Source organism: Emys orbicularis, chromosome 1 (genome assembly GCF_028017835.1).
Source record: "Emys orbicularis isolate rEmyOrb1 chromosome 1, rEmyOrb1.hap1, whole genome shotgun sequence".
Lineage (NCBI taxonomy): Eukaryota > Metazoa > Chordata > Testudines > Emydidae > Emys > Emys orbicularis.
In genome coordinates this window covers 332,508,997-332,535,587 of record NC_088683.1, presented here as the reverse complement: position 1 = coordinate 332,535,587, position 26,591 = coordinate 332,508,997, and the positions used below count along the sequence as shown (strand labels likewise).

At 41.4% G+C, this 26,591-nt stretch overlaps 1 protein-coding gene across 1 annotated transcript; it reads right to left on the bottom strand.

The window, feature by feature from the left end:
* Positions 1 to 24,151, bottom strand: C1H11orf65 (chromosome 1 C11orf65 homolog). Its single transcript, XM_065397432.1, has 8 exons — positions 24,083 to 24,151; positions 21,647 to 21,739; positions 18,678 to 18,731; positions 13,926 to 14,129; positions 10,231 to 10,364; positions 4,406 to 4,576; positions 4,096 to 4,151; positions 1 to 182 (listed from the first exon to the last, which is right to left on the bottom strand). The coding sequence occupies exons 1-8, from the start codon at positions 24,149 to 24,151 to the stop codon at positions 1 to 3; spliced, it is 963 nt and encodes a 320-aa protein (XP_065253504.1).
* Positions 24,152 to 26,591: the final 2,440 nt, after the last annotated feature.

Genomic DNA, 26,591 nt, shown 5'->3' with positions numbered 1-26,591 from the left:
TCATTCAGAATTGTTATCCATTGGGAGATTACAAGGTGAGTTTAATGGTGTTATAGATGTCCCTGACTTGAAGTCTGTTTCATTTAAAGGTAATGGATTAGGGATTGGTGTTTCCTGGATGTTTCCATGGGATAGCTGTGAGAATTCACATGGATCATGTTGTGATACAATAAACTGGAAACCTAAAAAAAATAATTGAAATATAGGTCAGAAAAATCTGTGAGAGGTAATATAGATATTATTTAAACTAACTGTCCCACAGTTACACTTTGAGCTATCATAGTTCTTTTCTCTCTACAATATTCATACATGTAACTTTAAAAAACAACAACATATAATTCTGTTTTAAAATAACAAAGATTAAACTCAGAAACTCAGCACACTTGAATAACCCTGCTTAAAAAGTTCTGTTTGTGTTAGCGAGATGGAGGAAATTAGGATGAACAAAAACAAATTTAGGAAACATACCTTGCTAGCAGTGCTTTATTTTTTCTTTTATTCTATACCATTGTTAAAAAATCAAATGCAAATACAGTCTAATTTTCCAACAATGAAAGATATTCTCCTTTTCTCCCCCCCTCCCCCCCCAAGAATAAACTATGGGCCAAATTCTACTTTCCCAGTGGAAAAGCGTCATGCGTCTGACGAAGTGGGTATTCACCCACGAAAGCTTATGCTCCAATACATTTGTTAGTCTATAAGGTGCCACAGGACTCTTTGTTGCTTTTCCCAGTGGAGTAACTCATTAGTAAATCTATAGAACTCAACAGAGTTATTCTGGATTTACACAGTGCAAATGAGAGCAGAATTTGGCCCTTTATTTGTATCTTGGCCTTCTTTTGACTTGTCCCACCACCCTCCAATCTTCTATGAGATGGTGCATATTAATACAGCCCAGGTCACTGCATAATGTCTAAATAGAGCGTCATTGTGAGCTGCTTTGTCAAGATGGCCAATAAACAGAAGAGTGGTTCTTGCCTGACTTAACTAAGGCTTTGTCTACACACAACAGTTTCACAGATTTAACTAAAATTGTTTTTAAATCAATTTTGTTAAATCAATTGAAACACCTGTGAGGGCACACATCAGCTTATAACTGGTTTATATCAATTTAACTTTGGATTCCCTACTGCTTCAGCAACTGCGTTTCTGTCACTGGAGCAGTGGTAGCATAACTGAGATATTTTTACATTGTTTTCTCTGATGACAGCATTACTGTTAATTAAAAATACTCAAGGCTTTTTATTTGCGTCGTACAATCGTTTTAATATTAGTCATCAATTTTAGTAAATTACATTAAAAAAAACCACAACTCTGACCTCTTCCAGAATCGGTGGAAAAATCAATTTTTTTATACATTCCATTGCACTATCCAATCTCTCTTTACTAATGGCTAGATAATGCTGCCAGTACTAAAATGTCCTTGTAATTTCTAAACGTTATAGATGACAATTTCCTAACTCAAAAAGTGTTGCAGCCATCACTGGAGGATTCTATATTAGACTTTGTCCTAACAGATAAAGAGGAACTGATTACCAAACTAAATGTTAATGTAGTTTAGGTACAAGTGATTATGACTTGATCACATTTATATTGTGCAAGCTGAATAAAATCCAGACCAGTAATATATATACTTGGTGCTTTAATAGGGCCAATTTCACAAAGCTGAAAACAATTACGAGCTATTAGCGGAGAGGAAGAATTTAAATAGAAAAATGTGAATGATACTTGGGAATTATTTAAGAACACCTTACTAGATGCCCCAAAAGCCACAATCCCGCAACTGAGGAAGAAGGCTGTTCTGGTTAAAAAACAGCCTGGTTTAGAAGGGAAGTGAAGACAGGTATAGAAAATAACATACAACAAATGGAAGAAAGGGAAAGTTGATAGTAATGAATATAAATCAGAAGTTAGGAATTGTAGAAAATTGATAAGGGAAGCCAAGGGACACAAGGAGAATTCCATGGGCAGCAGAAATAAGGACAATAAGGAATTTTAAAAATATATTAGGAACAAAAAGAATATTGATAATGGTACTGGTCCAGTACTAGATTGAAATGGTAGAATTATCAATAATAATTCAGAAAAGGCAGAGGTGTTCAATAAATATTTCTGTTCATCTGGTAATAATAAAACTCTTTCCATTCTACTAGTATCACTGGAAAATGTTAAACAGAAGTTAGATATTTTTATATCAGCAGGTCCAGATAACTTGCATCAAAGAGTTTTAAAGGAGCTGGCCGAGGTGCTTGCTGCACCATTAATGCCTATTTTCACTAAATTTTGGAGCACTGGGGAAGTTCAAGAAGACTGGAAGAAAGCTAAGGTTGTGCCAATTTTTGAAAAGGGTAATTATAGGCCTGCCAGTCTGACATCAATACCAGGCAAGCTAATAGAGCACCTGATACCGGACTCAGTTAACAGTCAGCTAAAGGAGGGTAATGTAATTAATGCAAATCAACATGGTATCAACTAACTTGATATCTTTTTTTGATGAGATTACAAGTTTGGTTGAAGTAGTATTTAAACTTCTGTAAGGTGTTTGCCCATTGGTGGCGGCTATATTAGGCCTCCCGTGGCACAGCCACTGCTGCTGGATGCCAGTTGCGGGTTTGGTGGGGGAAATTTTTGCTTATTATCATGCCCCATGCAGGTTCCAGGGCGGCTGAGGAGACAGTATGCGTTACTCAGCTTCCTGGGTTCATCAAATTATATTAAAATCTCCCTGGACTCCAAGGAGATTACTGATGAACCCAGGAAGCTGAGTAGCAGATACCACCTCCTAAGCTGCCCTGGAACCTGCATGGCACATATCAAAAGCTCAGATTCTTCCAGAAGAGAGACGAGCTTTTGAATTTTCCTGCGGGGGCGGCTTGGGGTCTGGGAAGGGGAGGCGCGGCTGTGGCTGGCCTGGGCTCCTCCGGGCAGGTTGGGGGAGGGGTTCAGGGCTCCTCCTAGTACTGGAAGTGTTAAGTATGGATATAGCCCAAGTACCACACACAGTATAATACTTAAGCCCATACAGAACACACACACACACACCTTTGTCTGGTTGTCAGCTCCCACCTAACTACAGCCAAGAATATGGTTTATTTAGTCTTAAAATATACTGGGTGCACGTGCATTACATACATTAGTGATGGAGTCACATATCAGCAATAACCCACATTAATAAATGAAACTAAATCTTACTACATCATCCCAAGAGATTCTGTTTTGTGTATTTTTAGTTTAAAATAGAGTATCCCCTTGAGTCTTTCAAATGGATAGATGAATTATACAAGAATCTTCCACATTGGAACACTTGGAAAGCATAGCTCTTGCATATTTAAAACCAGGCCTTACTTGGATAGTAAGGTCTTTGGGCCAGGGCCTGTCTTTTTTGTTCTGTATTTGTACAGTGCCTAGCACATTGGGGTCCTGATCCACAACTGGGGAATCCCAGGCACTACTATAATACAAATAAATAATATGCCTGTGAACCAACATATATGGTAGGTCTAATTTTAGGTTTACTGGCCTGCTAATAGCAGAGAAAAAACATGTAAAAAAGAGAAACTAAATTACTGCATATAAAACCTGATTGTAAAAAGACACATGCATTACTAATAAAGATGATGCAGAAATTCAATTTTAAAAAGACTAGCGAGACCAGAACTTATTTATTTTCTCAAAGATGAGCAATACTGATGTTTGGAGAAATGTTAACAAATCAGATTGTAGAAGCAAATGTGTAAATCATAATTGGTTACAGTTGAGTTTAATAAAAAGGGGTTGACTTTGAAAAGGCTATTCATATTTTCTGGAACTCTACATTCCATTTTCCTTTTCACATATTAGGTTAAAAATAACTTACACTTTTGATATTCATAACAAAGATCACCAGATCTTGATGATACTGATAAATATACTGATTTCTTGGCAAGTTTGCATGATTGGGAATTAGAATATTTTTGCCTGGAAGCCAAGCATAGTGGATATGGAAAAAATAATTGACACAATAAACATGGAACATAGCTGCAATTTTTAAAGTAATTTTTGAGAGCAAAATTGTGTTTGAAGCCATTTACCACAACTATAGTTGGCACCACTTACCCTGGTAGTTAGCTGATGAGTTGCTTGTTGCAATTTCTTTCCACTGGCTAATATATCTAAGCACATTAAATAAACACACATTCAGTTTAAGGTACAATTAACAAAATCCTGGAAATTAAACACAATTTTATTCTTTTGGGAAGTTAACTTTTTGGAAGCTGAAACATTTCCAAGAAGATCAAGGCCACAGTACAGAACAATGGAGGGAGAAGATTTAAAGTGGGAGAAGCTGGGGCTCATCAGGGCTCTATCATAGATAATAAAGTCCTTCAGAGGGGAAAGAAAACAAACAAACAAACAAAATACTTACTCTTCAAAGTTAAGTGCATTTGTCCATTGCAACAGTTCATCCACTTCCCATTCCATTACATTGTCTGTTCCTCCTTTCTCAACAGCATTGACGATGCCTTCTGCACTTCTCTGAATTAAGATTGCAGTGGTAGGGTCCTCTGTTTTGACCCGCAAGCTTCCTGCATAATACCTAATAGTGAAAAAAGAATTTGTTTTGCAGGTTGCTTGGAACAGTTATATTTTCTGACGGTAAGGGGCACTATAACCCAACATATTGTCTTATTTTAGCAGAACCAACTAAGGATAACATGGGTGGTCTGTGAATAGAAATATTATGAACCTTAGTCATTATTAACTTTGATTTAATGGTGACATACTGAGAGGAAGAGAATCAAGTATGTGTGTACACAATTTAAATATAAATTCTATTTTTTTCTTTTATCATTTTAATATCAAATATATTAGACTTTTTAATCCCAAATGATCCTCAAAGCATTTTACAAAATGATATAACAGTTATGTAGGCATCACCTTCTCCACCACCATATAGAGTGACTTCTGGGTTTTTTAAACAGTACACCACACCATACACAACAATTTGTACACTGGATATACAACTGAAACAGAGATCTTCCCAGAGGTGACCATTTCAGGCATATGAGAGGGTAAAAAATGACCTAACTCCTAGAAGAAGCTACGTTTATAAATATTTCCCTAAAATTTTAAAGTACCTGTCTTGACCCTGTACATTAATGATGCCAGGACTATGCCTATGAGAAGGATAATCTAGTAGTAGCCTAGAATAAATGAGTAGATGAAAACCTGAGTGTCCCATTTATACTATATCTTAGTTCTTGTCTTTGGGAAATTATTCCCCTTTGTTTAGGAAGGAGGATACTTGCAAGAACACACATGGGCCGACTTGCCTCTTCCTCTCAAAAGAATACATCGTTCTTCATGCCTGCCCCATCTCTCAGTAATGTAGGGAGAAAGAAATCACAAGGTAAAACTGATTGTTGTTGTTAAAGAAAACACTGTTAAACACCACAAACAATCCAACTATTTTAGGCTTATTGAAATTCTTTGGGCATCACACTTCGAAATGATTTGCAACCTCTTTGTGGTGAGTAATGTTATGATATTACATAAATGGAAGTAACTAAAAATTATACTACAAAAACAATTGTGTGTCCCCTGCCTTTTACATAGAAGAATGCCATTTGAATTATATATCAGGTCAGAACGGGACAAAAGCTGAACTTCAACCATTTTCAAAATAGAGTGGTATTTCTTTCTTCTATCTCTGTAGGCCAGTGGTTCCCAAATTTTAACAGCCTGTGAACCCCTTTCACTAAAATGTCAAGTCTCGCGAACCCCCTCCTAGAAATGAATATTTCCAAGGATTTTCTCCTTTGCCTGAGTATAAATTATAAAAGCCGTGATCTTGGAAATACAAAATTTGTTTTCATGACATGCTTATTACACACGATTTATTATTAATTATTATTTATCATTACAGTATTTTTATTACATTATGAAAACGGCAACACTGTATAAGTGTTGGGCATTGGGCTGTATAAGTAGGGGCATTGCCAGCAGATCGAGGGACGTGATCATTCCCCTCTATTCGACATTGGTGAGGCCTCATCTGGAGTACTGGGTCCAGTTTTGGGCCCCACACTACAAGAAGGATGTGGAAAAATTGGAAAAAGTCCAGCGGAGGGCAACAAAAATTATTAGGGGCTGGAGCACATGACTTATGAGGAGAGGCTGAGGGAACTGGGATTGTTTAGTCTGCAGAAGAGAAGAATGAGGGGGGATTTGATAGCTGCTTTCAACTACCTGAAGGGGGGTTCCAAAGAGGATGGATCTAGACTGTTCTCAGTGATACCTGATGAAAGAACAAGGAGTAATGGTCTCAAGTTGCAGTGGGGGAGGTTTAGGTTGGATATTAGGAACAACTTTTTCACTAGGAGGGTTGTGAAGCACTGGAATGGATTCCCTAGGGAGGTGGTGGAATCTCCTTCCTTAGAGGTTTTTAAGGTCAGGCTTGACAAAGCCCTGGCTGGGATGATTTAGTTGGGAATTGGTCCTGCTTTGAGCAGGGGGTTGGACTAGATGACCTCCTGAGGTCCCTTCCAACCCTGATATTCTATGATTCTATTATTCTAACACTCTTCCAAAATCTCACTTTTGTAGCTTATATCACTTTGAATAAGCCTGTTATAAGCCAAGGCTTCTATGTTTCATCAAGGATTATCAGATGTGAAACAGCATGAAGGTATTTAAAAAGCCAACTCAAAGAGTTCCTCCTACACAAGCATTCAGGTCTTGAGCAGTCCAGGCAAACAATTAGGGTGGCCAGACAGCAAATGTGAAAAATCGGGACGGGGGTGGAGGGTAATAGGAGCCTATATAAGAAAAAGACCCAAAAATTGGGACTGTTCCTATAAAATCGGGACATCTGGTCACCTTACAAACAATGCACGTTACAACAAACTTGTTCTTCATAATAATTTTAAAAACAATACTAGCTGCCTATTTAATTTTAAAAACAGCAAAAAATATCCACCTCCCTTTCCATTTCTTATAGGAGTCTTGAAGTTTAAATCTCCTCAGTGTGATAGGTATGCTTGCAAATCTGCTTAGCTCTTGGAAGCTGCTGGCACTGTGCTGCCCGGGGTCCCTAGGGACAGCTCTGTCCGCCATTAGGGAATTTTTCCCCGAGAACCCCCTGTAACATTTCATGAACCCCAGTTTGGGAACCACTGCTGTAGGCTTATTCCTTTTTCTGGCATAAGAACATAAGAACATAAAAAAGGCAGTACCGGGTCAGACCAAAGGTCCATCTAGCCCAGTATCCTGTCTACCGACAGTGGCCAATGCCAGGTGCCCCAGAGGGAGTGAACCTAACAGGCAATGATCAAGTGATCTCTCTCCTTCCATCCATCTCCACCCTCTGACAGACAGAGGCTAGGGACACCATTCCTTACCCGTCCTGGCTAATAGCCATTAATGGACTTAACCACCATGAATTTATCCAGTTCTCTTTTAAACTCTGTTATAGTCCTAGCCTTCACAACCTCCTCAGGTAAGGAGTTCCACAAGTTGACTGTGCGCTGCGTGAAGAAGAACTTCCTTTTATTTGTTTTAAACCTGCTGTCTATTAATTTTATTTGATGACCCCTAGTTCTTGTATTATGGGAATAAGTAAATAACTTTTCCTTATCCACTTTCTCCACATCACTCATGATTTTATATACCTCTATCATATCCCCCCTTAGTCTCCTCTTTTCCAAGCTGAAAAGTCCTAGCCTCTTTAATCTCTCCTCATATGGGACCCGTTCCAAACCCTTAATCATTTTAGTTGCCCTTTTCTGAACCTTTTCTAGTGCCAATGCAAATTCCCATTGACTTCAATAGACCTGAAGAAGAGCTCTGTGTAAGCTCAAAAGCTTGTCTCTCTGACCAACAGAAGTTGGTCCAATAAAAGATATTACTTCCCACACCTGGTCTCTCCAAGGAAAGTTTTGTCTGAGTAAGGAATGAAAGATTTAGCCCATTATTTTTAAAATGCTCATTATGGTGACCCAGTGACACCCAGAAATAATCATCTGCTTCATAGACTGTAATTTGGGATCAACTTATTATCTTGTTTCTTTGGCTGGGGTAAGAGGAACTTTAACATTTCCATTACAGCAGCTTGTTGTGTTGTGCTGCTGAAACTCTGGCGAAAGTGGAGTCGTGTTCTCCTCCTCAAAGTGAGAGTAGCATTATGTTAGATGTGATGAGGTGGGTACTGCATTACAATATAGACATATGTAAGCTTAATTCTGATGAATCCGTGTTAAGCCGATGTGTTTGAAACTGGTGATGTGCAGCACAATACTGTTATCCCTCTCGAAAAAACAAATAAGGGCTTGTATAAATTCTATAGCCTATGTTATGCAGGAAGTCAGGCTAGTGGAACTGATCCTAGAGATTTCTCTGACCCTTAGAATCTGTGAATATGTTACTATATAAAACTCATACCTAATAATTTATGGAGATATCCCATCTCCTAGAACTGGAAGGGACCTTGAAAGGTCATCGAGTCCAGCCCCCTGCCTTCACTAGCAGGACCAAGTACTGATTTTTGCCCCAGATCCCTAAGTGGCCCCCTCAAGGATTGAACTCACAACCCTGGGTTTAGCAGGCCAATGCTCAAACCACTGAGCTATCCCTCCCCCCCAAATATACCTCTGCATGCTATATTTTTTCTAATACATTAATTTTGTAGTAATCTTTAAAATAAAATGAATGTCCAGTTAAATGACACCCAGTGGTATGCCTGTTTGGTGACGGAGGCACTTGGGATTGCAGTTGTGTACTTTTTATACATGTCCACCTGATCCTGAAACAATGGTTAATGCCAAGGAATAATTTGTTTTCTCTCTTCAGAAAACAGACTATAAAATTTGGCCTACTCAAGCAGGGGTTATAAAAATATAACTGTTTTGTACTGGGAGCCACAATTTTTCTTCCATTGTGCTAGCATTAGAGATGATTGCTCTATCTGCCTTCCTACCTACTTAACATGGTTTAATATAGATGTTAAATAATATAGGGGAGAAGATTCTGTGGGATTCCACTGGTCAGGACCTTGAAGGTGGATAAACAATTGCCCATAAGTAGCTATTGGTTTGGTCTAAAAGGAAGGACCTGAGTTATTTCAGGGTGTGACCTTCCCAACCCTGCAAATTCTTGGAGGCTGGACTAGAGAGTTTAGTGATCAGCAGTAACAAATGTCAGACAGGTCCAACAGGATGAGCATGGATGTTCTTTCCTTATCTATGGACCAAAGAATGTCATTAACAGAGCAACAAGTGATGTGTCTGTACTGTGGCCTGGTCAGAAGCCTGACTCAGATGGATCCGGGATTCTGGCAACTGATAGGAGCCACTGGAGACTGTTTTTTGCTAGCTTCTTAATTAGTTTGCATAGAACAAGGAGGCTAGACACTGGCCATAGCTGCAAGGTCTTGAGTGTTGAGCAATGTTTTTTTGGTTCTGGTTAGACTATTGCCCTTCTTAGGCTGCATGGTAGATTTCTCTTATTAAATGAACTATTGGCAATCTCAGTTAGGAATGCTCCATGGTATTCCATACAAATCTACCATATAGCAACAGCAGTTGTCTTTGTCACAGATGGTGAACCTGCTTGCACTCAAGTGATTCAATGACTATTGTTTGTGTGTATAGGTTGGTGTCTTGGAATGAAGGTGTTATGTTTCTGATCTTGTTCTCAGCTTGTTCCCAGTGGCTTATACAGCCATTCCAGATATGGGTGATCTTCTCTGGGAAACAAGATGAAAATTCCTGGGAGCAGGAGGTGCTATATTCTAGAGATGATGGGGGCAGTGATCTCCAAGCAGAAGAGGAAGCTGCCTATATGTGGGGTTCCTCTTTTCTGAATAGAACTTGGGAAGAACTATCACCCTCTGTGATGCTGTCTTTCTCTATGCTCCCAGATATTTATGCGGAAATCCACATGGCAGATAGTACAGCCCAATGTCACATCACCTCCTTCTGCGTTGCCTCCACAGCCGCCAGTGCATAGCTGCAGAGGGATCTAACCAATAAAATAATAGCTCCTCCAGGAGCTATCCAGTCTCAGATATAGAAGAGGCAACATCCTGCTGCCCCAAATGGAACTAGCTCCATTTGGAAGTTCAACAGGACTTGGTAGTGATATACAACTTCATTACTTATAACACAGTTATACGGCGTTTTAAGATCATTTATCCATGAAAGCTAATGATTTCTGAAAAGACCCATGACCAGTCTGAAAATTGCATCAACTCACATTTTTGTCATCCATTCAATTTTTCTCCTTTTTCTTCTCCGGTCAATGTCTTGTTTCCTCTTCAACTTAGAGTAATGGCATTCCTTTTCCTTTGTGTTGTCCTCATCAGTTACAGGATCTATGGTCCTCCAAAACTGCTGGCAAATGTGATGTATTGTTTGGACTAGTTTCACAAAAACACCATTACTGATTTTCTTCCCCACTACACCCCTGGGCATGTCTTCTCATTTATAAACCCCCTGACTGGTCCTTTACATTGAGAATAATTAAAGATTTACCACTTGCCTGTTTTGCTTATCTGTTCAGCATAAGATACATTATCTTATCAGTAACTTGAAAGACACAAAGCTAAACATGCAAGGAGTATATTTTCTCTTGCAAACATTAATTCAATGGTAATTGCTCCTTGCCTTGGTAAATTTCTGCATAAAAAGAATACTGATTCTTTAATAGCTGATAATCTGTTTAATATAGTGGAGAGAAAAATCTCATGGATAACATACTGAGAAGTTATATAATCATCACACAAATAATGGCCAAACACAGATTAGGTTTCTCAGAGAAGCTCCAGAACTGTTATTCAGAGGCTACCACTAGACAGGATTAAAGGAATAGGCATAGGGATAGATGTAATAGGGAAGAGGGAGGAAGTAAAAAGCATGATTTTATGCCTAGAATAAGAGAACATGAGTCAGAAGTCTGATTCCTATTCCCTACACTGCCACTGACTCTCTGTGACCTATGCAAGTCACTTAACTTCTTTGCCCCTCAGTTTCCTCATTTGTAAAATAGAGATAGTAACATTTGCCCACTTTTGTAAAGTACTTGGAGATCTTTGGATGAAAGGTGTCACTATGTATATGCAAAGTCTTATTATTATGGAAGGAAAGGGTTACCTACATTTCTGTAACTGTTGTTCTTCAAGATGTGTTGCATATGTCCTTTCCACTATAGGTGTGTGCACACCTCGTGCACAAATGTCGGAGATTTTCCCCTCAGCAGTACCCATTGGGGTGGCTCAAGTGCCCTCCTGTTGCTGTGCACAACCGCACGCTGATGTAAGAGGGTGGAGCTGCTCCTGACCTCCCTCAGTTCCTTCATACTGGATGTACTCTGATATAGAGGGGAAGGCGGATGGGTCATGGAATAGACATGTGTCACACATCTCAAAGAACAACTGTTATAGAAAGGTATGTAACCGTTTCTTCTTTGAGTGACTGCACATGTCAATTCCACTCGTGTTGATTGGTGAAGGATCTGCTCAGCTGATCTGCCAGTGTGTTTTGCTTCCCTGGAAGGGAAACAGTTTTGAGGTGAATTGAGTGGGTTATACAGAAGTCCCAGAGGCGAACTGCCTCCTGGCAGAGCTGGGTTGACCATGCCCCTCCTTGATTGTTTATATAAAATATAATCACTGAGTTGTCTGTCATATTCCACAGACTTCCCCCTCCCTCCATGTAGGAGAGGAAGGTTGAGCAGGCTAGATGTACTGCTTGTAACTCCCTGACATTTATGTGAGCCTCTAGGTCCGGAGGTGACAGAGTCCTTGAGTCTTCAGGGATCCAATATGAGCTTCCAAACCTAGAGATGATGCGTCCGTGACTAGAGTGAGTGTTGGAAGGAAGGGAATGCCCACACAAACTTTTAGAGGGTCTGTCCACCAATCCAGAGACAACAGGACTAGCTCTGGCACTTGAACCACCTTGTCCAAGTGGTGACGATTCGGGGCAAATACTGATGCCAGCTATGTCTGTAGTATCCTGAGTCGCAGTCTGGTGTATTGCACTACCTAGATATATGCTGCCATGTGACCTAACAGGCTGAGGTACTTGCATGCTGTTGTGAGCGGGTAAGCTTTCATTTGAAGTACTAGATTCTGAATGGTTTCAAACCTGATTTGTGGAGTCGAGGACTGCTCCAATAAATTCTATTGTCTGTATAGACCTCAGTATTGATTTTTCTCTACTCCTTAAGAGCTCCAGAGCATTGAATATGGATAGAGCAGTGAATATGCTGGAGAGGACCTGAGATTCTGATTGACCTCTGATCAATCTATCATCCAGGTATGAGAACACATGGACATCTGATTTCTGAAGATGAGCTACTACCACTGTCATGCACTTTGTGAATACCTGAGGAGCAGCTGCCAGGCGGAACAGACATACTCAGAACTGATAGTGTCAACCATTCACCACAAACCTGAGAAACTTTCTATGGTTGGGACATATTGTGATATGGAAGTAAGCATCCCTCAAGTCAAGGGCATCAAACCAGTCTCCTTATTCCAGGGAAAGGATAATTGTCACTAGGGTAACCAGGCGGAATTTTATTTTCTTCAGCAATTTGTTCAACTCTCTTACATCTAAGATGGGCCTGAGGCCTCCTTTGACTTGGGGATCAGGAAATAATGGGAATAAAAGCCTTGTACTCTGAGGCCCAATAGTACTTCCTCTGTGGCCCCTGTCTGAAGCAGAGATTGAACCTCCCACTGAAGGGCAATCTTGCAAGAGTGGTCCCTGAAGAGGGACGGGATGTGGGTGGAGGGTTGAAGTAAATTGGATGGCATACCCTCAGTCCACCATGCTTAAGACCTACTGGTCTAATGTTATATGGGTTCAGGCACTTAGGAAGTGGGAAAAGTGATTGGTAAATAAAAAAGGAGGAACAGACAGAAATGAGGAGACTGGTATACTGTCTTCAACAACCCCATCAAAATGCCTGCTTGGAAGAGGCGGCTGGACAGAATGAGCTAAGGGAGTGGAGAAGTGGAGTATGTTAGAATAATAGGATTAGAGAAGACGTCTGATGGTGTCACATCGAATGATTCATGTCACTATGCAGTGTATTAGAAATTATTTAAATGTTGTAATGCTGTGTATCATATCTGAAAAAGAATTCTGTTCATTAGTGCAGCCCTGTGGTTGCTCTAACTTGCCAGCTCAGACTCAGGACAGAGAAGAGAGAAAGATGACTTAGACCTGCCTTTACCTCCACAAACCTTCAGATACCAAGTAATCCAGCCCTAAATCATCTGACGATTGATAATTGAAATGGAGATATACTGTTCATAGTCATTCTTGGGGTCCAAATAATTCCCTGAATAACTAATTAAATTCTGTAATTACTCTGTGTTATGTTTGTACAAACCTTTCACCTTTAAAAATATTACCAATTATTTCCAAAAGAATTTAACAAAACATAAATGGCTTAATTTTAACATAACATAATTTCAATATGTTTTATATTTCAAGCTATACATTGTATTAGAGAAAAGTACATTGACTCCTCTTGCAGATTTTTAATCCAAACAAAATTATACCTTAATATGGAGAAGTATGAAATTGTATTTTAATATTTAAGTATTATATTGTACTTTAATAAACAGGTCTATTTCATATTCAGCACAAGATCTTATAGTACGGTACTTATGGTAATTTAATCATATTCTATTTATTATGTTGTTCAGTGACCTGGTGATGAGGAACATGTTATAAATAAATGATCATGATATAATTATAACATCTCACAAGGAGTGACTATTACCATAGGTCATTATTTCAAATGGAAATAAAGATCCCACACATTATGAAGTGATCCATATAGTGAGTGAAATTAAATCTCCATAATGTGTAGGTTATGTAAGAAAAATAAGTTAACATTTTAAAGAAAAAATGTAAATGCTATTCTTTGCTTACTCTGATCGAAAGCAGTCTCCAACCATTATTCTCCACACGCTTGTACCAGCCACTGCGGTCATCTTTCCAAATCTTTCCATGAATAGCCTCTGGCAGCAGCTGTTTGTATGCTGGCTTTGTATAATCTTTAGGGCTGTTAGCACACATATCCACAATGGGTCTATAAGTGAATATTTTGTAATATATACTTGGAGGATATTTAGTCTGTAAAGAAATATCACACTTGAAAGTGAGAGATCCAGTTAGTGACAGAGTGTGTTATAAACAAATGTTCCTACTTTTTCAAAAAATTGTCAGATTAATACCTTGTTTAACTCTGTTGACATAAACGGGTTTACAAAAGCCATGAAACTGTTCCTTTACCCATTTCAAAGTAGCTTAACACCGTACAGGATAGGCTGAAATTGGAAGGTTTGATTGGCTGATTACAATTCTGAGTGAAATTAAAGATCCAATCCTCAACTCAGTGAAATCAGTGGGAGTTTTGCCATTAACTCTAAGCGAGTGCAAGGTCTTTGGTGTGTTGTCACAAGAATACACAACATTTATGAGTATTTATTGTTTCTCTTATAATGTTTATTTTTCTGAACTGAATGGAGGAAGTTTATTGGGAAGAGAAATGGAATTGAAAAATATTTAAAAATGAAAAGTTAAGTGTGCACAGTAGCTAGAATAGGGACTGTGAGTCTGTATTTGTGGGTTTTACTTCCAGGTACACTGCAAACTCGCTGTGTGAATTGAGTAAGTCGGGGTCGGCAACCTTTCAGAAGTGGTGTGCCAAGTTCACTGTAATTTCAGGTTTTGCGTGCCAGTAATACATTTTAACGTTTGTAGAAGGTCTCTCTCTATGTCTATATTATATAAATAAACTATTGTTGTATTTAAAGTAAATAAGGTTTTTAAAATATTTAAGAAGCTTCATTTAAAATAAAATTAAAATGCAGATCTTATCAATTAGTGTGATCCTTGCCTGGGATCCTTGTCTGGGGTTCCAGCCACCAGCCCCGCTCAGCCTGCTACCGGTCTGGGGTCCAGCCTCTGGCCCTGCTCAGCGCGCTGCTGGTCTGGGGTTCCATTCACTCAGCCGGCAGCGGGCTGAGCGGGCCGGTGGCGGGCTGAGCGGGGATGGCGGGGGGCTGAGTGGCTCAGTCCGCTGCCAGTCTGGGTGCCGGCAGCACTCCGCCTGCTGCCGGTCTGGGGTTCCGGCTGCTGACTCCTTGCCAGTCGGGGTCCCAGCCACCGGCCCCGCTCAGCCTCCTGCCAGCCTGGGTGAGCAGAACCCCAGGCTGGTAGCGGGCTGAGGGGGACCGGTGGCTGGGATCCCGGCTGGCAGGAGCTGGCGGACGGAACCCCAGACCGGCAGCGGGCTGAGCGGCTCGGCCCGCTGCCGGTCTGGGGTCCTGGCCACCATCCCCACTCAGCCCACTGCCGGTCTGGGTGAATGGAACCCCAGACTGGCAGCGGGCTGAGTGGTGCCAGCGGCCGGGACCTCAGACCGGCAGCGGACTGAGCAGGGCTGGTGGCTGGAACCCCAGACAAGGATTCCAGGCCCTGCTCAGCCTGCTGCCGGTCTGGGGTTCCATCCGCCAGCTTCTGCCAGCCGGGATCCCGGCCACCGGCCCCTCTCAGCCCGCTACCAGCCTGGGGTTCTGCTCACCCAGCCCGGCAGGAGGCTGAGTGGGGCCGGCAGCCGGAACCCCAGACCAGCAGCAGGCTGAGTGCTGCTGGCACCCCGCTGAGTGCTGCTGGCACCCCAGACTGGCAGCAGACTGAGCTGCTCAGCCCCACACTGGCCCCGCTCAGCCCGCAGCCGGCTGAGTGAATGGAACCCCAGGACAGCAGCGGGCTGAGCGGCTCAGCCTGCCTCCACTCTGGAGTTCCAGCCGCCGGCTCCTGCCAGCTGGGATCTCAGCCGCTGGCCCCACTCAGTGCCCGCTGCCAGCCTGGGTTTCCCTGAGGGTCCCCAGGCCGGCAGCGGGCGCTGAGTGGGGCCGGCGGCCGGGACCCTGGCTGGCAACGGGGCAGGATCCGGAACCCCAGAGCGGTGGTGGGCTGAGCTGCTCAGCCCGCCGCCGCGTGCCATCAAAAATTGGCTCGCATGCCACCTTTGGCACATGTGCCGTAGGTTGCTGACCCCTGGAGTAAGTCATATAACCTTTCTTTTCATCAGTTTTCCTGTCTGTAAAATAGCGATAATAATTTACTTCTCTCAGATGCCTATTCTGAGGATTAGTTAGTCTTTGTAAAGCAATTTGATAGCCTCAGATAAAAGGTGCTAGTACATGCAAATTAATACTTTTACTTAATGGACCGTACTGATGATCTAAAGATGAGAAAATACATTAATAAATTAGATTATAACCTGTAATAATTTCTGCAGTGAAACTAATTTAGCTGCTTGGATGGCTAAATGGGTTTTAAAGAACTGAGAGGGTTTTTTTTGTTTTGTTGGTTTGGTTTCAAGCAACCCACTCTCTCAGTCAGAGGTGCTGTAATTTCATTGACAAGTCCTGGTCCATCTGGTATGTTCTCAATTGAAGTATATAGATTAGCAGCCCTGTTTCCATAGTCCAAATCTCTTAGTAGTAAATAGATGAGAAAGGGGAAAATTCTGTCTAACCCATGATTTTTCTTCCTAGAACTCCTGAATGCCTATTGTGAAGACTGACATGGAGGTGATGGAGTATAGACTGACAATCTGTGAGGGAGTTAAAGAACTTTCAAAGAGGAATAATAGGTAATTAAAGCATACATTCTCTCCCTCTGCTAATATTACTTTTTAAATGGAAAATGTTATGATGAAAGATAATCATGTATGTCTCTCTAACAGTAGAGATGGAAACCTAGAAACATAAGGTCATGTTAGACAGTCTTGTAAATATATTGCAAATACGACAGCTTAAAATGCTAGGACAGTTCTGATTAAAATAACCATTTTTCAAATTTATATTTTGTCATGGTGCTAATGTTTGGTAAGTAAAGAAAAGAATATGTTGGCTCCATAATTCCAATCTAAAAACTTCATCCACCTCCACGCTTACTGTCACTGAACTGGATAATCTTGTAAGTAATAAATCAGCTCAGACACCTTGATCTCTACACTGTGCCTTCCACCAGAGAGCAAACTGTTGCTCTGATGTTTTATTAATAACATATGTCATCAAGGTGAGGTTTACTAATGATGTATTATTCATAAGTTGGTATTAGCCAGGGAAGAGTAGGTCAGAAGCAGAAACCAAATAATTACAGGGTAGAAGTCTGCCAAATGCAATTTACTAGAAATTGCTAGCCAGGCAGCAGGGAAGAATATTAGCAATAAATCAGCTTCTTTCCAGCTATTTCAAGTGCTGTAGCAATAGATTTACAATCCTGTATTAGATATTTTGAAAGCAGGAGACTCTTACACAGGGCTTGTGCTATTCCAGAGTGACTGTTCAGCTGTCTAATACTAATAGGCAAATACTTAAGACCAAAATCTAAGCAGACTCTTGGGTCAAAATTTTCAAACTAAATCCATATTTAGTCACTTAAATAAAGGTTTGGGGTGAAATCCTGGCCCCATTAAAACCAGTGGAAAAACTCCTGTTGACATTGTCATAACTATAAAGGGAAGGGTAACAGCTCTCCTGTGTACAGTACTATAAAATCCCTCCTGGCCAGAGACTCCAAAATCCTTTTACCTGTAAAGGGTTAAGAAGCTCAGGTAACCTGGCTGACACCTGACCCAAAGGACCAATAAGGGGACAAGATACTTTCAAATCTTGGGGGGGGGGGGGAAGGCTTTTGTTTGTGCTCTTTGTTTAAGGGGTTGTTCGCTCTTGGGACTGAGAGGGACCAGACATAAATCCAGGTTCTCCCCATCTTTCTAAACAAGTCTCTCATATTTCAAACTTGTAAGTAAAAAGCCAGACAAGGCATCTTAGTTTTACTTTGTTTTCTCAACTTGTAAATGTACCTTTTACTAGAGTGTTTATCTTTGTTTGCTGTACTTTGAACCTAAGACTAGAGGGGGGTCCTCTGAGCTCTTTAAGTTTGATTACCCTGTAAAGTTATTTTCCATACTGATTTTACAGAGATGATTTTTACCTTTTTCTTTAATTAAAAGCCTTCTTTTTAAGAACCTGATTGATTTTTCCTTGTTTTTAGATCCAAGGGAGCTGGATCTGTATTCACCAGGAGTTGGTGAAAGGAAGAAGGGGGGAAGGGTCAATTTCTCCTTGTTTTAAGATCCAAGGGGTTTGGATCTGTATTCACCAGGAGTTGGTGGGAGAAAGGAGGGGATGGTTAATTTCTCCTTGTCTTAAGATCCAAGGGGTTTGGATCTGTATTCACCAGGGAATTGGTGAAAGGTTTCTCAAAGCTTCCCAGGGAAGGGAATTAGCTTGTGGGAATGGTGGCAGCGGACCAGATCTAAGCTGGTAGTTAAGCTTAGAAGTCTTCATGCAGGCCCCCACACTTGTACCCTAAAGTTCAAAGTGGGGATACAGCCTTGACAGACATCAATAAGGCCAGGACTACACCCCTGATTATCAAATCCAGAGCAGTGAGAGCACCCACAAATCCAACTGAAAATTCAGACCATTTAGTCAGGTCCTTAAGAATGGATTTAGGAGGCTAATTTCAGGCACCCTGGTTATAAAATACTAACCTTGCTAGTTTGTTAGAATACAATTAATATAAGTCCATTAAGTTGTGATTACCTAGATATAGAATCAATGTCAATATTTCAATATTCTTTAAAACGCTACTTACACCACCTAGTCTGAATCGGATATAAACACCTGCTGCAGCATCTAGTAACTCTGCCTGCAAGAAGAAAAAGACATTAATCCACAATGCTTCCAAAACAAGACAGAAAGATACAGTAATGGACAGTTAAATAATTTAGTTCGTCATACATAAAGATGTGTTTAGATTCTTCTCTGACATAAGTCCAATATCATATTAATAGGGATGCACACAATATAAATAGGTTGATATTTTATTCTTTTGGAAGTGCCGTGTTTTCTAGATGAAAAAGGCTTTCATCTATAAATTGAAGTATGTAAAAAGTTTAAAAGGCAGAATAATGGGCCTCATTCTGCTCTCTGCAGTATGGTGTGGACATCATACTGTGGCATGCAAGAAGCAAACAAGTGAAGGTGGGCGAGCAATGGCTTTGATTAAATTTTCTCCATATCTACTTAAGACATCCATCACCGTAGCATCTGAGGACAAGAAACAATAAGTAGGGTTCACAGAGTGATGTCTATAATTGACTCTCTTTCTTGCTTCTTCGTTATATTACTGTTTTTTGTTTAATTGTTTTTTAGGGTGAGGGAGAAGATTTTCTCTTTCACTCTTGTTCTTGTTGTAGTATTTCTTCCAAGGAGGGATAAGGCATTTATATGGATAACGTGAATATTTGGAGTGATAACAATACATAATTTTTTTAAAGTAAGCAAGAGTTCTGGAAGCAATAAAAAACTCTCATACATCTGACCACAAGTCAGCCTCTAGTTATTGAGGAATAGGAAGAAACTTTCCTGAGGGGTGGGTTTTCCTATAACTGCCTACTGCAAGTTTTTTTGCATATCCACTCAAGCATCAGATACTGGTCTAGATGGGCCACTGTTTTTATCGAGTCAGCATTTCCTATGTGACTATTTCCTTGGGGCAATTTATTGCACAAAGGCTTTTGCAGAAAGATAATTTTTACAACATGCTCTGAAAATAATTGGGCTTGGTCTGAAACAGTACGAGTCAGATTGAACCCCAAATGCTTTTTACCATCTGTTAGCTATTAAATGGCCTCTCTATATGAAATGAGTTGGTGTCCTCAATTCCTAGAAAACAACTGACTTCTATGGGCTCAGCCTTCTCCTTTCCTTTTTCCCTCTAATTCTACCTTGGATATGCTTTTACTTTTGTTGTTTACTGATACTTTCTTTTGTAACTACTATATATTTCTTTTGGGGCATATAGTTTCAGTTGTGTGCAATCCACAAAGTATCCTACATCCAATACTTCTGTTAGTCTATAAGGTGCCACAGGACTCTTTGTCGCTTTTTACAGATCCAGACTAACATGGCTACCCCTCTGATACTATCCTACATCAGTAAATCTTGGATTTCAAATGATGGAACAGTCAAAAATTGTATTTGATTTATAATGCTGTAATGATCCTTGTCTCCCAATACTATTCCCCAAATAAAAGATAGTGAGACAAATGTAGTGCCCATCTTTAAAAAAGGGAAGAAGGAGGATCCGGGGAACTACAGGCCAGTCAGCCTCACCTCAGTCCCTGGAAAAATCATGGAGCAGGTCCTCAAGGAATCCATTTTGAAGCACTTCAAGGAGAGGAAAGTGATCAGGAACAGTCAGCATGGATTCACCAAGGGCAAGTCATGCCTGACTAACCTAATTGACTTCTATGACGAGATAACTGGCTCTGTGGATGAGGGGAAAGCAGTGGACGTGTTATTCCTTGACTTTAGCAAAGATTTTGATACGGTCTCCCACAGTATTCTTGCCAGCAAGTTAAAGAAGTATGGGCTGGATGAATGGACTATAAGGTGGATAGAAAGCTGGCTAGATGGTCGGGCTCAACGGGTAGTGATCAATGGCTCCATGTCTAGTTGGCAGCCGGTATCAAGCGGAGTGCCCCAAGGGTCGGTCCTAGGGCCGGTTTTGTTCAATATCTTCATTAATGATCTGGAGGATGGCGTGGACTGCACCCTCAGCAAGTTTGCAGATGACACTAGACTGGGAGGAGTGGTAGATATGCTGGAGGGTAGGGATAGGATACAGAGAGACCTAGACAAATTAGAGGGTTGGGCCAAAAGAAATCTGATGAGGTTCAACAAGGACAAGTGAAGAGTCCTGCACTTAGGACGGAAGAATGCCATGCACTGCTACAGACTAGGGACCGAGTGGCTAGGCAGCATTTCTGCAGAAAAGGACCTAGGGGTTACAGTGGATGAGAAGCTGGATATGAGTCAACAGTGTGCCCTTGTTGCCAAGAAGGCTAACGGCATTTTGGGCTGTATAAGTAGGGGCATTGCCAGCAGATTGAGGGATGTGATCATTCCCCTCTATTCAACATTGGTGAGGCCTCATCTGGAGTACTGGGTCCAGTTTTGGGCGCCACACTACAAGAAGGATGTGGAAAAATTGGAAAGAGTCCAGCGGAGGGCCACAAAAATGATTAGGGGGCTGGAACACATGACTTATGAGGAGAAGCTGAGGGAACTGGGATTGTTTAGTCTGCAGAAGAGAAGAATGAGGGGGGATTTGATAGCTGCTTTCAACTACCTGAAAGGGGGTTCCAAAAGAGGATGGATCTAGACTGTTCTCAGTGGTACCAGATGACAGAACAAGGAGTAATGGTCTCAAGTTGCAGTGGGGGAGGTTTAGGTTGGATATTAGGAAAAACTTTTTCACTCGGAGGCTGGTGAAGCACTGGAATGGGTTACCTAGGGAGGTGGTGGAATCTCCTTCCTTAGAGGTTTTTAAGGTCAGGCTTGACAAAGCCCTGGCTGGGATGATTTAGTTGGGGATTGGTCCTGCTTTGAGCAGGGGGTTGGACTAGATGACCTCCTAAGGTCCCTTCCAACCCTGATATTCTATGATTCTATGAAATTAAAATTAAAACACTAACATCTTGAACTATATTGTACAGTACATGTGTAACATGTACACAAATATAGCAATGAAAATACATCAGTAAATATAGCCCTTACCTCTCTAGGGTCAATGCATTTCATCAGAAGATGAGGGTCCCCAACTCCTCTAAAGCCTATTAGTTCTTTGTAGTATCGAAAGACACGGACATTCTGTAGAGAAGTATAAATATACCAAGAAAAACTATTGTCCCTGGATTTTTTCCAGATTTTGAACATAGTCATGACACTATTCGGGGTTTTCCCATGTCAAACCACACAGAATTTAGGACAGTGTGGGGCACAATTCATCAAATGGTCTCACAGAGTTAAACTTGTGCCTGGTGTACTCATCCCAGTCCTGAAGAGTAAAATTAATAGCGTTACAGCACTGGTGAATTCAGTCAAATATGTGTAACAAAAACTGAGTCTAGTGCATATTTGAAAAAGTTTATATTGCGAGAAAGAGTCCTGTGGCACCTTATAGACTAACAGACGTATTGGAGCATAAGCTTTCGTGGTGGTATTCACCCACGAAAGCTTATGCTCCAATACGTCTTTTAGTCTGTAAGGTGCCACGGGACTCTTTCTTGCTTTTTACAGATCCAGACTAACACAGCTACCCCTCTGATACTTAAGTTTATATTGTTTATTTTGGTATTAAGTCAGAGTGAGTTAAAAGTGAGAGGGCTTTCAGAGAAAGAAATGCATATGGATACAAATTAAAAGCATGGAATTGCTGCCATATACTAGGGGGAATTTTAAAGTAGAGCATCTAAATCTCCTAATTTACCATAGTTATCTTTGAGAAGATCTCTTTGGTAAGACTCCCCACGAGACCACCTTTTCTTCCTCAGCTTTGGACTTAGGGGATTACCTTTACAATAACTTTTTAAAAGTCTGTCCATTTCTTTCTCTGTGAACTAGGTTATTACCATGGTATCTAAGTGCCTTTTACACTTCCCATTTCTGTCCAACTTCCTCCTTTGCTTCTCTTTACCATCGTCCCATCATTAACAACTTATAACTCTTTAAATGGAAACTTTCCCCAGTAATACAGTAGTCACCCACCCTACTGATGAGGGCTGTCCCTCTGTTCCTAAAGCTATTGTAATCAGTGCCTCACTGCATGCTATGCGCTACTATAGACTGTGCAGAACACAGTATAAAAAGACCAAAACACTGCTGAAGGAAGCCCACACATTCCCCCTAAATGAATACACCATCCCCCTTTGGTAATGTGATGTGATTTTTTTTCCTGTGGCAGCTATAGAATTCTACCTGCTTTTGACAATATTGTGATGTTGTGCAGTCTATATGGTTTTATAAAAACATGATAATAAGTGATTATAATGTAACTGGAATATGCTTTATGCAAAAGGTCTCTTGTAAGGTATCATTACAAAGCTTATAATATACTGAGTGTGATCATCCTATTTGTATAAATGTACCACTCTTGTATCTAAAACTAGAAATATAAAATATAACTCTGAGGGCCTATTGTAATTATGCAAAGTGTGGGCCATTAATGGTGGTTTGGAATCTTGATGACTCCCATTAACCAGGACCATTGTCTTCAGCTGGCTAAAGAAGGAGCCTCTCCACCCCCCAGAATACTTGAAGGAAACTGGAACAAAGGACAGTAACTACAGGGGGTGTGAGTGATTGCTGGATCCAGGCTAAAAGGAGATTAGCCTGTAAAAGGGAGCATTCTGGAACTGGTGAGGATCTTATCTGTATTTAGTTTGATTAGACATAGATTTGCGCATTTTATTTTATTTTGCTTGGTGACTTACTTTGTATTGTCTGTTACTGTTTGGAACCACTTAAATCCTACTTTCTGTATTTAATAAAATCACTTTTTACCTGTTAATTAACTCAGAGTATGTATTAATACCTGGGGGAGCAAACAACTGTGCATATCTCTCTATCAGTGTTATAGAGGGCAAACAATTTGAGTTTACCCTGCATAAGCTTTATACAGGGTAAAACGGATTTATTTGGGTTTAGACCCCATTGGGAGTTGGGCATCTGAGTGCTAAAGACAAGCACATTTCTGTGAGCTGTTTTCAGGTAAACCTGCAGCTTTGGGGCAAGTAATTCAGACCCTGGGTCTGTGTTGGAGCAGACGGGAGTGTCTGGCTCAGCAAGGCAGGGTGCTGGAGTCCTGAGCTGGCAGGGAAAACAGGAATAGAAGTAGTCTTGGCACATCAGGTGGCAGTTCCCAGGGGGGTTTCTGTGATCCAACCCGTCACAAATATAAAATTACATATCATTTGTAATATACTGTATCTGCAGGCTTCTGTGGATAGTTAACTCTCTATTAAGTTTTATGGCCAGCATCAGCCCTATGTATGGAACTGTACTGGAAGTGGGATTCACACCACAGGAGTTCCTGCTCCTGGCAGACTTTCCATCACCACTTTGGTTTATAGAGGAGAAAAATATCAAAATTGTTACTTAAGTGTTTAATGATTAAAATAAATGATTAAACATAAAATAGTGCTTCACACTCACAATACATCTTTTCCAGCACCTCTGAATGACTCTTGCAGCCTGGTTCTGTTTGTCTTCTTCCATTGGCATTTACAAATGCCTAAAACAATAAGGCTATTGTTCACAACTATTCAATATTGCCTCAGTTGCTATTTGCACAGACTTTTTCTTTTATAACCAGTTTAAAGTAAGTATCTGGTAAAAAACACTTTTAAAAAAATGTCTGTCTTTTAAGAGTGTTGTAGCTGTGTTACCTCACCCACATTAGCTTTTAAGACTTGAATTAAGATGGAGAAAAAATAGGTTACTCATCAATAACTAGTTTCTCCAACTAAGTGATATCCCCTCTAGACCAGTAATCTTAGGTAGAAATTACAAAATAAAATAATTCATAGAATTTGGATAAGTAATTGTGAAATACAGATACAGACAAAAAACAATACCTGCTTTTCAAAGATGGTCATGCACAGTTACATTCAGCATGGATGTACTGTTTGAAATCAAAGTGATTTAAATAACTTATTTTAATCATGCTTTAAATCAGCAAGCAGGAAACCTCTATTTAAATAATCGGTTTTAATTGTGATTTGCATTTGTACTTTAGTTCTTTTTCTGAAGAAAAGTTTGATTCTCATTGGTTGGATTTGCAACTAAATATGGCCTTTACACTAAATTTGGTGCTTCTTTTTGCTCACCAGGACAATACGCTATATTTATCTACATTAATTTAAGCAATTATAGAGCTTAACATATATTAATACAGAGTCTTAATTTTTACATTTTTATTATGTAGAAAATGGTGAATGATACATTACTTATTCACTAGATGATTTTTTTTTTAACTTGTGATTTGTGGCAAGCTCTATTTGGATGGAAATTCAAATTATATTAAAAATGCAAAAGCACATCATTTCAATTTGTTATGAAATAAAACATGAAATGTGCTACATTTATCAAAATATGTTTTGCATTTAAAACTATCTGATTTATTAAATAATGGAATCATTAGCTGTAGATAGTGAATTGAACTGATTGTTTCTTATCACCTTTAAGATTTTAGAACTAGTAGATCTCATTCTCTCATATGTCAGACTAAGATTTAGTCACAGATATTTTTAGTAAAAGTCATGGACAGATCACTGGCAATAAACAAAAATTCACGGCCCGTGGCCTGTCCATGACTTTTACTATAAATACCCCTGACTAAAACTTAGCAGCTCCTGGAGCCCGGAGCGCCACTGCTCTGGGGGACCCTGGGACACCGCTGCTCTGGGGAGGCCCAGGGGCCGACGGCTGGCCCCTGCTCTGCCGGCAGGGGCTGACTACCCTCTGAGGCCCAGTGTGGCTGGCCCTAGGGCTGCACCAGCAATGGCCAGTGCAGCTGGCCTTAGGGGCTGCCCCAGCAGCCTCCTGAGCAGCTGGTCCCGGGGTTCACCCCAGCAGCCACCTGAACGGCTCCCAAAGCGACCGGCACACACACCCCTCCGGCAGCGGCTCCTAGGTGGGTTTGGGGGATAAGGGGTCTCCATGCACTGCTGCCGGCAGGCGCCACCCGCACAGCTCCCATTGGCCGCAGATCCTGGCCAATGGGAGCTGCGAAGTTGGTGCTTGGTGCGGAGGCAGCGCGCGGAGACACTCCCGCCCCCCAAGGGCCGCAGGGACATGCTGACCACTTCCGGGAGCGGCGCAGCGCAGAGGGAGGGAGGCAGAGTGGGCAGGGCGCTGCCTTAGCCCTGCTGGTACGTCTCTGCGTGTCTCTTGGGGGCAAGGAGGCAGCGGGTCTCCGTGCACTGCCCAGGGCGGGGGCAGCGCATGAAGCCTCCTCCCCCACGTTGGGTGCGCAGAGATGTGCCAGCAGCCGACCGCTCCGGGAGCAGTGTGGGGCCACTGGCCACGGCATGAAGGCAGCCTGCCTGCCTGAACCCTGCTGCACCGCTGGCCGGGACTCAGGGGCAGGTTGTCAGATGAGATTTGTCCTGCATTTTGCCCCCCCCCCCCCCTTCATTGGGGGCCCCGTGCCACCGCACTGTTTGTTTCATACTAAATCTGCTCCTGGCCTAGAGTTTCTCTCCCCTGCAGCCAGTTTCTCAGCTTTGACTGGTCCTGCAGTCAAAAAGTCTCTTCTCTTTCCAAAAGCCTGCCCCTGTGTTCTTCTTCCTGCTCTACATTTTCTTTGTCTGTCTGACACACCCTGTCTCTGTGTTTTTAAAGTGCTGTACCAATGTTTCATCTCCTTGTTCCTTCTCATGGGGAAATTATATTTCTTTAAACCCTAGCCCTCTGCAGAGAAGTTGGAGAGAGAAAACTGGTTTTACCTAGGATGCAGTGGCAGGAGCACCAGGCCCTTTAAATCCCCGACCGAGACCAGCTGCCGGAGCCCCAGCGACAGCAGGGCTCCGGCGGCGCTTTAAAGGGCCCGGGGCTCCCCTCGGCGGCGGAGCCTCGAGCCCTTTAAATCACCGCTGGAGCCCTGCCACCCCGGGGTGGCAGCAGCAGGGCTCCTGCATTGATTTAAAGGGCCCGGAGCTCC